The sequence below is a fragment of the Acanthisitta chloris genome, unplaced genomic scaffold (genome assembly GCF_000695815.1).
Source record: "Acanthisitta chloris isolate BGI_N310 unplaced genomic scaffold, ASM69581v1 scaffold21636, whole genome shotgun sequence".
NCBI classification, from domain to species: Eukaryota; Metazoa; Chordata; class Aves; order Passeriformes; family Acanthisittidae; genus Acanthisitta; species Acanthisitta chloris.
The window spans coordinates 10,143-23,906 of NW_008679021.1; the positions used below are offsets into that span (position 1 = coordinate 10,143).

General features: G+C 47.1%; 1 protein-coding gene across 1 annotated transcript in view; it reads right to left on the reverse strand.

Annotated features, from left to right (window-relative positions):
• Positions 1 to 13,764, reverse strand: part of KIAA0195 (KIAA0195 ortholog) — a gene marked incomplete at its 5' end in the record, with an annotated part of 28,660 nt that overhangs the window by 3,063 nt on the left and 11,833 nt on the right. The window contains 13 exon segments of the mRNA XM_009077147.1: positions 233 to 375; positions 907 to 992; positions 1,355 to 1,432; positions 2,006 to 2,195; positions 2,731 to 2,839; positions 4,291 to 4,390; positions 5,278 to 5,393; positions 6,015 to 6,153; positions 6,354 to 6,535; positions 7,736 to 7,953; positions 9,169 to 9,271; positions 12,466 to 12,639; positions 13,365 to 13,680. Of these exon segments, the coding sequence (XP_009075395.1) occupies positions 233 to 375; positions 907 to 992; positions 1,355 to 1,432; positions 2,006 to 2,195; positions 2,731 to 2,839; positions 4,291 to 4,390; positions 5,278 to 5,393; positions 6,015 to 6,153; positions 6,354 to 6,535; positions 7,736 to 7,953; positions 9,169 to 9,271; positions 12,466 to 12,639; positions 13,365 to 13,680 (1,954 nt within the window).

Consider the following 13,764-nt stretch of genomic DNA (forward strand, 5'->3'; position numbering starts at 1 on the left):
GTGAATAAGGGAGAGGAAGGAGGATGACATGGGCATGTCACTGGCCCAACCTCCTCTCCATGAGCCATCAGAGAATCAGTGGCTGCAAAAGACAAGCTGTAGTACAGCTGAGATGCTCCACTGTGGATCTGCCCTGGGGACATGCTGGCACTAAGGGATTCCCTTCCTGCCTCATGCCATGGATCAGTTTACCAAGCAAGCTGGGAAGGCACAAGGCCTCAGCTATGCATCAACACTGGGACAAAACAGAAGAGAAGAATGTGTGAACAATTTTAATCTGATGGGCCACCTACCTTCTTGGGAATGGAAGTCAGGTTTTTTCCTGTTGCCATGGTCATGATGGAGCTGTGGGGAGGCTTGCCCAGGAGTGAGATACTGGAGAAAGGTAAGTTAAATCTCTCAGTAACATGTTCAGGCACCAGAACTATTGCATTTTTGTTTGTATCTAACCCCTTGAACCCAAATAACCACCTCAGACTGCTAGAAGCATTGACACTTATCTGGCCACTGCCTTAATATGCTGGTTTTATGGTGTTACAGGTGTTATTCATGGCAGGTGCAGACAGGGAGGGAGATGATGCCCAAATATGTCATGGGGGAAAAAAACCACCTGTGGTACCTTGGCCTCCACCTGCCACCCCGAGCTCTCCCTCACACTCCAACCAGTGAAACAGTATCAGGACAGAGGATTTCAGCTGGAGGTTCAAGCCCCAAGGTAACAGCAGCTCTCAGACTGCAGGCAGGGCTAACACAGCAGTGCACAAATGCTCCTGCCTGTGTTTCCAAGCACCTTGTCAAAACTCGTGCTTGGAATAATCCTTAGAGCCTTTGTAGCATGCTGTGGGTGAAGTCAGCTTTCTTTCACCATGGAAAGTGAGGTGGGGGACTCGTCTGTGACAGACTCACCTGAGCAGTGGGTAGCAGAAACAGGAGAGCCACACGATGTCTGTGGTACTGAGGATGGGGGGCAGCTGCACCACACAGGAGAGGAACTGGACAGGAACAGACCAGAATGAAGAGCATGAGCAGTGCTAGGACAGACTTGTTACCCAAGGTGCTGCTATTTTCCCCCAAAACACTGGGATGAGCTGGTAACTAACCTACCACTGCACAACCCCTCCATGTGTTCCAGGCTGCAGGGGATGCTTTTCTCCAGGGAAAAAAGGGTTAGAAAAGAAAGGGGCAGTGCAGGCTGAGATCATATAGGCTCTATCTGTAACTCCCCCAAACATACTGTGCAAAACTGACTGAGGGCCAAGTTCATCTCAAGGCTGTCCCACTGCAGCCACCCATATCCATGTTAGCAATCCTGTCCTGTGAGCTCAGTGCTGTCCCCAGCCAGGCCAGGACTCACCTGAATGACAACCAAGGTCAGCTGGCACTGCAGCAGGAAGAGGAAGCACTTGCGGATCCCATACGTTGCATGCCTGGCCTGGAAGGAAGCACAAGCCCTCAGAGCCCTCACAGTGATGGGAGCAGTTGTTAGCCCAGAGCAACTATTGGCAGGCAGGGGCAGAACATGTGGCCCCAAGGAGAAGTGGGAGGGGAGAGGATCTGGACACACTGAAAGCAAAAAGGGAAAGTTTCTTGCCTAGGTGTAGAGGTTGTGAAGGAAAGGCAGAATTTAGCCAAGGGGTAAGTTTGTTAAAACTCCTGGTTTTTCTGGGGTTACACCTCAAAATGTATTGTTGTCTGGCCTAAGTTTGTTAAAACTACTGGTTTTTCTGGGGTACACCTCAAAATGTATTGTTGTCTGGCTCTCTAGGGATCTCTGCAAGATTATACTTCATCCAGCTGAATAATATTAGTGTTCTTTTGCTATAAGGCACCATTCCCATCCTCTACACCTTGGACTGGTAGGGCCAGGCAGGAAGAGTATCTCTTGTGCTTCCTGAGCAAAGGACAGGAGGCACAAGCAAAGCTGCTGTGGGCACTTCAACAAAAATCCTTGTGAGTTCCTGGCTCTGCTCCTTGTGGTACAGGAGAGGAGATGTGCCTGACTCACCTGCTCTATAAGCCTGATGATGCTGGTACTCTCCTCTTGGCGGAAGGACATGGAGCAAGGAAGGCTGTTGAGCTGCCCTGAGAGCTGCAGTGGGGTGAGCTCATCAGAGACATGGGTCAGGGTGGTGCTGGTGGCATAGCCAAAAGTCTCCCAGGAGCAGCGAGATGGGTAGAGAGGGTCCAGTGCTATACTGCAAGGACAACACAGAAGCATTAGTGAAGGTTCTCACTCAGAGGAGGAACCATGCTTCATTGCAGTCCAGCTTGTAAAGTCACACTGTGCTGTGCCATGCCACCTGTTTACCTTGCAGGCAGAGAAGCCTGAGCTATGACATGAATTTAGCATCAATCTCCCCAGACATTCAGTTATTCCCAGAGAAATAATGAACCTATTTGGGTTTGTGGCACAAGGTCAACCAATTGGCAACTCCAGAGGATTATTTCCACTCTTTCACTCAATGGGAAGCATCTGTAAGGCCAGTTGGGGCACAGCAGTTCAGCGTGCAAGAGTAGTAGCTCTCTCTCAGAGATGGAGAGAAATACCTCTGTGTGTCAAGGGATCTAAGTAGTCATTTCATTCAGTGTCCTCCAAATGTCCCTTATAGAGACAAATGCAGCTCATAATGGACAGAGCAATTGTGAGCATCCCCCTGCACAACCCACATGGCTGGGCATTCACTAAGCTCAAGGTACTGGCAGCTGGAGGAAGGACAGATCCTGCCCCACCTGATATCACTCTGCAGGAAGAGGCAGCTGTTCCGAAGGTTGGCAGAGCTTCCCAGACAGCAAGTCACCTCCCCATACTCCTGCATGATCTTGATCATCTCACACATGGCTGCAAAGGGACAGAAGGAGAAACACAGTGTGTCATGTCACTACACACAAAGAAATGCTGTGCTTCACACACTCTGTCCTGGGTGGATAGTGGAAGTCTGGATAACAGGCAGGCAGAGCTTTTAAAATTGCCCCACCTGATACTTGCCAGTCATGTCCAGTGAGATCCAAAGCCAAAGTACACAATTATATAGCTAACTAACTGCAGACCAGGTGCCCTGTATACCTGTTGCTGCAAGAACTGAGCTGTGGCTCACAGAACTGTGACTCAGAGATTTGCATCTGCAGCACATCCCTCACAGCAGAGGTGTAGGTATAGCTTGGGTGTAAGACATATTCAGCACCAAATGGTCTTGTTAGAAAACAGCAGAAATGAAATAAACCTGAATAATTCAAACCTAGAGTAAATACACCATTACAAACTCTGCTCAGCAGCACATCACTGCTGTTGTTTCAAGTCTAGAGGAACAGAGGGAATAAAACAAACCACTCCAAAAGCAGTGGCACACTTAGCCATGCTCAGACCCAGCCCCTGCTCCTGTGCTCCCACCCACCACCACCTCTAGCCTTCATCAATATGTTTATCAACACCCCCTGGGGCCTCTAAATCAAAGCTGCTGTTTGATCTGATTTTTCCTCTGTAGCTCCATGGAAAGTGCTCTGTGTATATATGGATTTTCTAGAACACTCCAGGCAAAAAAACCTCAAGCCCTCCCTGCACAGATTCCTGTGTAAACAACTTATCTAAATGCCTGGTGCACACAGACCTGCAGCACAGTGAGGGGTTAGGTCAAGTGAGGAACTGCCACTTCTGTCAAAAAGAGAGAGGAATTTGGGCACAAAGTGTGTAGGCAGACTGGGCTGTAACTGTCACACTGTAAATTGTGCCCAGAGGTACTAAAATGCCAAATCATAATGATGCTTTGCATTTTTACTGGAGACTGGGCAGGTATTAACCAGTTGAGCATTCAGCTCGTTTCTTAGATAAAATAGTACCCAGAAAGAAATGTTGTCCTTTCTGGTTTTTTGCAATCAAAACCTCTGTGGAGCAGCAGAAGGTGTTAACAGCAAATAGCAGGGGAAAACTGTTCTGGGAAGTGATTTCCCAGTTATATAAGGCAGTGAGGGTTGTGAGCAGAGATCAAAGTCTCCTGGTACCCTGATAACACTTATTTAATAAAAGGCAGTAGCACTTTGGATGTTTGCTTTTGTGTCTCACAAATGCAAATGAAAGGAGTGGCTCCTAGCCCAATTCCTAGCCAGGGAACAGCTGCACTCCAATGGAGTTAACACCTGGCTTCCCAACAGGTAGCAGCAGTGTGCCCTGCTAGATTTCTGGACTGTGTCTCCTTTCCTTCACCTGTGTGTCCATACTAGGATGAGTCAGAGCAATTAGCTGAGGGAGGTATTTATGGGCAGCAGTAGGACAGACCCACCCTATGTGCCACTTACTCTCTGGGGTGCAGTCTGTGAAGAGAGGCACCAGCAAAGGCACATTGTCTATGTTCTGCAGGTGAGGTCTCACCTGGTGGATCCCTCGGGGGAGTTTAGCCTGAAAAGAGAAAGAAGAGACTAAGCAGAGCATATGTATGTGTGAGGAGAGGTGTTTCAGAGGGAACTGCTGAAATGAGAGTGAGGATTCCTAGAATTATGCAACTTTGAGATCAGATACCAATCCATGTCCCTGCAGACAGAACTGGCTTTCCCAAGCTACTGCCAAAAGTTTTCTGATAAGTTCTACCCTGACATGCCAAGCTGCCTGTGCATGCCCTTGGGGTTTGTAAGGTCAGTGTGACAAACCTGTGCTCAAGGATTTCCAAGGACTTTTTACCTGTGTGGAGAGTCTAACCAGAGACTGTGTGCTGTCTCCCAGCAATGAGATCTATTTCAACTGCAGCCACATCAGCATGCAGCTAGGGAAGAAGAGTTCTTGCCTTCTAAGACCAGGCCTAGCAGATTTTATTTCTTAATCTAAATCTACCTCTGATAGTCCTGTAATCTCTGCTGAGCATGAGTGAAATCTTTAAGAGGTAGGAAGAGCTTGTCCCACATTCTGACCACTGGGCAGCACCAGTCATGGCTCACAGCTGCAGGAGAGACAAAGTTTCTTCTGCCTGCATGGAACGTGGGGAGGTTCCCACTCCCTGCCCAGCACATGGGAAGGGAATCCAGAGGAACTGAGGTGCAGCTCTAAAGGCTACCACATGTGTGGTAATCTCCATTGCTAAACTCCAAAGCAAAGAGCTGCTCAGCAAAAGTGATTAGGTGAGAGAATCTTAAACCTTCCAGGTTCTAGATACCAAGATGGAAGAGGTTGGGGAAAATCAGGAGTCCCAATGTAAAATAGTCAATCTGCTTCAAAAAGGAGTTCCCTCTGGGATTACTGGGATTGAGGTGACCCTGAGAGCAGTGCAAGGTGTAGAGAGAAAGGCTCCTCACCCTGTTACAGTCCTCCAGAAAGCTGGGGATATCACTGTCTGTCGGCTGAAAGCTGATGAGATCCGAGTGCCCTTCCTCTTCCATCAGCAGAAGCCCTTCCACATCATCTCGAGAAACTGGAGCAGAGAGAGAAGCAGCATAAACAGTAAGCACAAACCTGCCTCTGCCACCTCTGTGCCACCCACATGGTGTTTTCACGTGGCGCTGCAGGAGCCAGGAAACGTGCGGTCTGATTTTCTAGGTTAGCAACACTTAGATCCCACTCAGTCATCTAAAATGCAGTATTTTTAGATGACTAATCTGTTCAGAGGTAGATATGGGAGCCTAGTCTCTGCTCTTTTGAGACATGACAGTTTATCTGTTCTGCTGTCCTTCTAGGGGAAGAGAGTAAAGAAGTAAGAAATAAGAGTAATGCATAGGTAAGGGACCCTTGGTGACTTGACCAGGGTCCCGGCAAGAACTAAAAGCACTACTGAGCAGTGTAAATTCATGGCAGCTGGTGCACAGAAGGATGTCTGTCTCCAACAACTGTGGCATTGGCTGGGTAGAAAGGCTATAAATGTAAACTGCTCTCACTCACACGCACACACACACCTCAGGCTCATCCAGTTCTGTGCTCTAAGCTCTGAAGGATCTGCTGTGGACACAGGAACCTAGGAATGGGTTTAAAGGAATCATCCAGGAAACAGGTGGCATTCAAAGTGACCTTCAAAGCGGCCTAGGTGCAGTTGTCTCACCCTGATGTAGGTCATCGTGCAGGGAGCCAGCGTGGCTGGGGCTAGAGGGAGGGATCTCCGAGCCAGGCACATCACCATTAGGTGTTAAAGATATGTGGCAATTCCAACCAGTCTCCAGACCCATCTTCTCAGCAAACACCTGTGGGGGAGCAGACAAAGGGGCTTAGTGTGGCTGCCCAGGCCAGAGTACCACAGACTGATGCCATATTGGAGCGCAGGTACCTTCTGGACTCATTAGTGAGCTGAATCAGATTAACCTTAGGTTGCACCAGAGCTAAACTCTCCAGTCAGACAAGCAGAGGACATGCAAGTTCAGGGGGTCCAGCCAAGACAGCTTACCTTGCTTTTGAGCTCATCTTCCAGGGAGAAGTAGACAAAGCGAATGCAGGCATTGACCAATCCATCAATGAGGCGAACAATGTCAAGACGGGCCTGATACTGAGATGAGACCATTCCCATGAAGATCTGTCCACTCAGAGCCTGGATACAGTCTTCCTTCTCCATCACTTCCCCAATCCCTTCTTCAGGCATGCAAACAACACGTTGAGACACGAGGGGCCACATGTGGATCAGACAAAGTACAAAGGTAGGTAGGACACAGCACCCAGACACAGAAACATGCAGATACAGAAGGAAAACACACACAGAAGGAAAGATGAAGAGAGATCCGTTTGTCCCAGCATACCCAGTCACAGAAGTGGTTTCAGGACATCACCACAGATATGACCAAGAATACAAGTGTGAAACAGCAAGTGTGGGAAGGAAAAAAAGACAAAACAAAAGACAGGGATCAGTCACAAGGAATTTGGGCAGAAAGGTAAAGGATGTATGCTGCATAATGGTCACATGTGCATTTTAAACACATCCTACTGTGCTTAAACAACATGGTGAGTCTAGCTGAGGCAGAGTGGCATCAGAGCACGAGGGGCTGATGCAAAGGAACCGGATTGTGTTCCCTCCAGTGACACTGCAGACACTCCCAAAGGGCCTGCAAAGGCTCTTTGACAGGATTCCTTCACCATCACCACATCAGCCTCTGGTGAGTGGGAGCTGGATGCAGCATGAGGAACAAAATAATACAACACTTCACACAGTTGCAAATCTTGCCACAGGTGGGACTGAGAAGTGTTCTGAAAACACTGTCACAGCTGCCCCCAGCTGCTGGGAACCCCACCAGTCACAGAATGGGACACCAAGGTAGGAAGAGATCAGGACTGATTTTCCAAAAGAGCCTCCTGGATTTATGCAATGGTATGTGCTAATTTCTCAGTTTCATTGCTGTTCTGGAGGAGATGTACAGTTCATCCAGTGGAAATCAGCTCCTCCAGCAGAGCAATGAAATCCACCAAGGGAGACTAGTTGCATACCAGCATACATTTCATTCCTTTGAAAAACCCAACACATGTGATTTCCATAAAATGAGACAAATAGCAAACCAAGTATAGAAATACCCAGAAGTCTGGACTCTCAGTAGCCTGCTTTAGAAACAGCCTTCCCATAAGGAGAAGCATTTCTCTGCAAGCTTCAATAACCTAACTAGAAATATACCTACCAGCTGCTACATCGTTACTTTCCCTGGAAATGCAACTACTTCAGAAACCCTTAGTTCTAAATTTCCATCTGCTACTCCGAATAGCAATGTTCTTACAGCTCTGGACTGATCAGAGCAAGCACCTGCCCCAGCAGCAAACCTAATTATGGACAGCACTGCAGACACATACCATCAGAGCTCCAGCTATTCCTCCGGCTGCTCTGCTTGATGGGAGTTGTCCCAGGGAGATCACAGCAGGTGAAGATAGCATTCTGCCCCGGGACCTGCACCAGCTCTATGCACTTGCCATTGAGCTGGGAGGACAAGGCACAGTGCATTGGCTTGTATGCAAAGGCAGAGCAGTATCCTGAGAGACAGGCTCGCTGGTAGAAATCTAACACCTTCTTCCTGAGTGGAACAGAGGAAAAAACCAGACAAATCTAGCAAAAATGTGCCACATTCCTGACAAAATACACTACAGTTCAATGGATTTGGATAAATGTCTTCCACAGGAGTGGTCAGAGAGCCTGACAAACCCTCTCCCTGCTGTTCCTGTGTTCTCCAGGCACCACAGGGCAACAAAAACACATATTCCAACAGGGGTAGTGGTGAATGTTTCTGTTTGCTTGTCAGACAGATTGATGAGTATGAACACAGTACTCTTTGAATACACTTATTAATATAGAATGTTCTATATGGCTGCCAGATGACTCCAAGGAAGTTCACTGCATGACAGCAGAACTTAATTCATCAGAGAGAATTTATCTGTAGGGAGAAAAACATCAGGGAGGGAACTGGCAACTCTGACTAAAGTATCTATGACAGAGATAGTTGCAGCAAGATTTTTCTCCTATCCCCTTTCAGAGTTTGGGTCCCATGAGCTGTATGTGAAGTCTACATTTGATCAATATTCAGTCAGTGGAATAATGTAAAGTTCCTTCTCTGTGTTGAAGTCACATAGGTAACAAATTAGACTATGCATCAGATTTTTCCATTGGCTTTTAAGATGATAAATATTCCCAAAAGGACCAGTGGGAGTTTTCTTACACCTGAGGATAAGCACACTTAGAAGAACAATGTGCTGCTAGTCAGTGAAGCTAAACATTACTGGTCTGCTCTGCTAGCAGGAACAGAAATTCAGCCTACAGATGAAAACGCAACAGACACTGTCAGATACTGTAGCAGGACTCACAGGGTGTGATGCATTGTGTGCACTGGTTCAGGCAGAACAGATCAATTTGCATTCCATGTAAAACAAGATATTTGTCTGGAAGAACACAAAAAAGTTCTCTGTGTTCATCTCTCAGCATGACCTGATTGTAACTCATGATTCTACTACATAGTACAGGGAAAATCCACTTGTAAGAGGCCAATATCTTAACAGATACAGCAAGAAGTGGTTTGCTCTTACAGCCCAACTCGCTGCTTGTGGCTATCTCATCTCTTGCATTGCTGCAACCAGAACAATTAGCTATAAGCAGAGACAGCTCATGTTCAAAACCTGCTTGAAGCTTCTCTTACAAAGCTTAACAAGCATCATAAAGGGAATTTTAACAAAGTGACCAGGTTCCCTCTGCAATTTCCCTGCAGCTCCTGAATGCACCAAAGGAGAAAGCTGCCCACCTGTCAGAGCCAGAGAGGGGGTAGATATCAGTACCATCCCAAAAGTCCGTGCAGGCCTCGAGGATGATGTCAGCTGTCCCATGGGAAAACATCTGCTCAGTGCCTGAGGTGCAGGAGAACAATGAGTCAGCATCACACACAGAGGCTCCCAGGAAAGGGATATCATACCAGCTGCTCCCTTATTTGTTAAAAGTGAGTGTTCCCACAAACTGCTTTGATGCACCCCAGATATCTCCTTTCCTCTGCTGAAAGTCTTCAGTCTCCATCAAGAAATTATCCAAGACTGATGCTGTGCCTGTAGCTTCGTGTAACTGTGGGTTCAAACAAGGCTGAGATAAAATATGTGCCACTTCTTCCTTTCCTATTCTCCCATTACACTGTGTAACAATCCTGCTCCAACAAAGGTGAATAATATCTTGCTCCTGTATCCAACAGAGCAGAAGAAGAGAGATCCTGTGTGCCTCTTCTCATGAAAGTACAAGCAGCAGTGATGAGCCTACAGGGATCAAAGTCTGCCTACCCTGGAAAGTGAATTCCTTTTTAGGCCAGACGTGGAACTAAAGGGTAAGAGCTATTCTTGAATCCATTTCATTCAAGCAGCAGAAGCTAATTTGGCAGTGTGACCTGTCAGATAGCAGCCTGTTTCACAAAGAGTCCTCAAAACGTGTTAAATCAGGATGGCTCAAAAGTTCACCATAAGAAACTCTAACAAAGTAACTCGTGTTGTGATTAAGGAAGAACTGAAAACCAATGGACACCACAGCTTGTCCTGGTTTATTTCTTCCCCTATTTTCCTCTTTATTAAATACTTGAAACCTCTGATTCCCTCCTGTAGACAGAGGTGTTAGAAAGCTTTTCTCAAAGGTGTGTGATGCAGATCCCAGGCACAGGACACAAGTTAAAGGATGCAGAGCTGCCTCCCCCTCCACACTTCCTGCTCCCTCTCATTTCCATCCACACATCAGCATTGCACACACGTACACTTCTCTGTCTACATTCCCTCCTCCAGCTGCTCTGTGACTTTGCCCCCAACAGCTTCAAAGCTGAGCTAATGAAAAAAACTCACAGCCAAGAAAAATGAGCCCAAAGGATTCTTGCAAGAATTGTTGCTGAGTGCTAATGCTCACACTAACTGGGGAAATCAAGGGCCAAGAATATCCACTTGCACAGACCAGCCAGGGACCTTCAGGAACACCAGAGGATTTTCCAAAACATCGCAGCTCTCTGCTTTCTGCTATAAATAGTCATCACACGCCAAGTTTATCAGCATAACAAACCTCCAAGACGAATAGGAGCTGTGTGTGAAAGAAGGAGCCTGTCTGAGGGACACAAAGGAGCTCTTGTGCAGAGCTCTGGTTAATTTTATTGTATGAACACCTAATCCTTCCCACCTTGCTCCTATGGTCAGATAGTCCTTGCTAGGCAAGAGGGAACAAGAGATGCTTATTGATCCATGCAAAAACCTATGTCCTGGACACAGAGATGACCACACACACAGACATACCTACACTCCTGTCTGACAGCAATTACAATCCATTTCCCATTCAGTCCCACCAGCATCCCACAGCACAGTCCTGCTAAGGGGTAAGTGGCAGTGACAGCACATACTATAAACTAGGAGTTCATTCAGCTGTCACTGCCAGCAAAGTGAGCTCAGCCTCTTCCCTTCCCAAATCATGAACTCGCAGGCCAGGATTTCTCTGGCAAAAGGGAACAAACCAATGAATAGGACAGAGTATGCCCAGCCATTCATGGCTGCTGGGACTCGTTAGGGAGAACCAAGCCACTCCAGCTGAGCCAGTGAGCCAGAGCAAAAGGAATTGAGTGCAGCTCCAGCAAAGGAAGGCAGAGATAGTATCAACCCATTCCACTCTGCTGAAGATGTCGGTGAGCCCCTCATTTCCATGTGGTTATTATGGATTTGGGATGAGCACTGCCAGATGGTGAGACACACATTTCAATGGACTAGCAAGGGAACATACAGATAAGCTGCCTCCTATTTCTGCTACAGCTGTGGAATTCATTATGTACCTCCCTTGGAGTGCAGCATGCCACGGGAGTGGGTGGATTCAAAGATTTATTCACAAATAAGGTATCCAGAGAGGTTAGTTATGAGCATCTAATCTGACTTCTGCACAAACAGAGCTGTTTGACTTCACCCAGTGTTGTCTGCATAATCCAGTACTTCTGGTTCTGAAATGCTAACATTTCAGAAAGTTTCCAGGGACAAGACTATTGTGAGAGGTGCTCCAGTGGTTACCTAACCCCAACTGGCAAAACTCCTCTTAGAATTTCCTCTAGACAGCATAATCCAGGTCACACACGTATTCGTCTGAGCTGCAACCCCCAAACTAAACCGTTTAAAAATGAGGATAAGGAGTTGAAATGAGGCAACATTCAAGGTTTTTTGCCTACACTAAGAATCTCAGCATCAAAATAATTCTTGCTCACAAAGGATAGCATCAATCAGAACCAATGAAAAAGATTCTCCCCAGATAAAGATACAAACTTAAGAAGAATTGAGCGAGAGAAGACAGTAACCCTGGTGAAACTCTGGCCAGCATAACAATCACATTTCAGACTCAATATTGAACATATGTCAACTCCAGAGAGCCAAGTTCAGTCAATTTAAGGAATTACAAAGAGCCTAAGAGCTCTGACAGGCAAGCTGTTAAGTCTTGCTGAGGTGCTTTAAACCCTCGTGGTGCCCAGCTGTACATCCTCTCCACCCCAGCCCATTCCTCCAGAACAGGAGGGAGAAGTCAGCATGGCTTCAGGTGCTGTATTCATGGTCACTGTGAGTCTGAGCAGGATTTCTGTGATTTCTTGTTAGTATGCAAGAAAGGAGTATGCAATGTAATACACCAAACAACTCACAAAGATAATGAGATTTGGGTTACCAGAAGGATGAGCAACACTAGCTAAAACCCTGAGTAATACTGAACCCTGTGCAGTACCAGTTTCACTACCATCATGAAGTCTATTCAAAACCCAATAAACCTCCCCCTTGCTCTGCACTGCCATTTGGTCCCAGAAAACAGATCTACTACGTGCTATCTAAGATAATTTTTAGAAGTTATTTATGATTCTGGAGTCAATCAAAGCTGGGAAGAATTCCCCCCTCAGTCTGCCACAGCTGATTACTCAGGTTTGTTGAGTGTATCTATACTGGCCATGGGCAGGGCAAGGCTGTCACCCCACAGAGCTCCAGATTCCTCCAGCCTGGCATTTTCCAGGCTCTCTGCAGAAAAGATCCTCCCACACCAAGTGGATGCCCAGAGAAAGATGCAGCCTTACTGGTAGTGGTGTCCTTCACAAACAGGTTAATCATGTGGCTCAGGGGTGGTCTCCTCTTGGTGATGGATGAAAGCTTCCCCAGGATTGTCTCCTTAACCATCTCATCACTTGGCAAACGGTACAAGGCCAAATAGTTCTCCTGCTTGAAAAGATCTTTAGCACCTGGTGTGAAACCTGAAACAGGAACATAAGGAGGAGAAAAATTAGGCACTAACCAAAGTGAAAGAAAGGTTCCCCTCTCCTCCTTTTGTGCCACCCACTTTGCCTGTGCTCATTCTGATACCTCCTAGCTCACTGTGCATCTGCACAAAGATGGCTCAAGCCCTGGGATGAAAAACTTTTAGAGGGACTAGATGTTATTAGCAATTACAGTGTTCATGCTTCTGGTTCACTGAAGAGAGGAACTGTGACGTGGGACAGGCACAGAGGTGAGTTCAAGAGAATGTAGATTTTAATCCTAGTGTTACCTCTAACCTCTTATCTCCCCTATGCCTCAGTCTTCCCACCTATAAAACAAGCTAAGATACCTCACATCATTTATCCCCAAACTCCCTGTGAAGCCTCACTGTAAGGACAGCTATCTGTCCATTAGCAGCTATTCTCTGCCTCCTGATGAGACTGGCAGACTCGAGCCAGAAGAATACCAGGCCTGGCCAGGGCTGGCTGGCAATATCCTTGATGACATTTGTTCCTTTGCTAGTGTCGACACTGTCAGAACTTGCCAAAAGCAATCTCTTTAATAGACTCTTCTGGCAACTGAACAACAAGAGAGTCAGCTCTGTAATTCCACCTTCTCAGCACCCAGCGCCGGGGAAATATTTCTTCGTGTGCTCTCTAAGGATTAAGTGTCTATTGACAGCTCTGATTTCCCTGTGTCCACTCATCCAATTTCTCCTTACCTATTAGCCTGGCAAGCTCACAGAGGCCCCAGGGCACATGGACAGGCAGCACAGCGTTGTGAGTTTCCTGGAGGGCGATGTTGCAGAGGTGGTCGGAGAAGCGGCACAGCCGCTCGGTCACGCTGGCGTTGCAGAGATTCAGCAGCACATTCAGGCCCAGAGGCTTCAGGGAATTCAAGTGCATATGCCAGTTGGAGTCATCAAACTGGATGCAGGAGGGGTTCTGCTGGTCTTGGGACAGGCTAAGCATCTCCAGGTGGTAGTCACACACAAAGTCTTCAGCCTCACAAGCCAACCCTTCACTGTCACCAACAACCTGGTCCAGCAGACAGGGAAATTTTAGTTGGTTACAGTGAATGCAGCTTGAGCCTAGAATCCTGCAGGGAATTCCCAGATACGT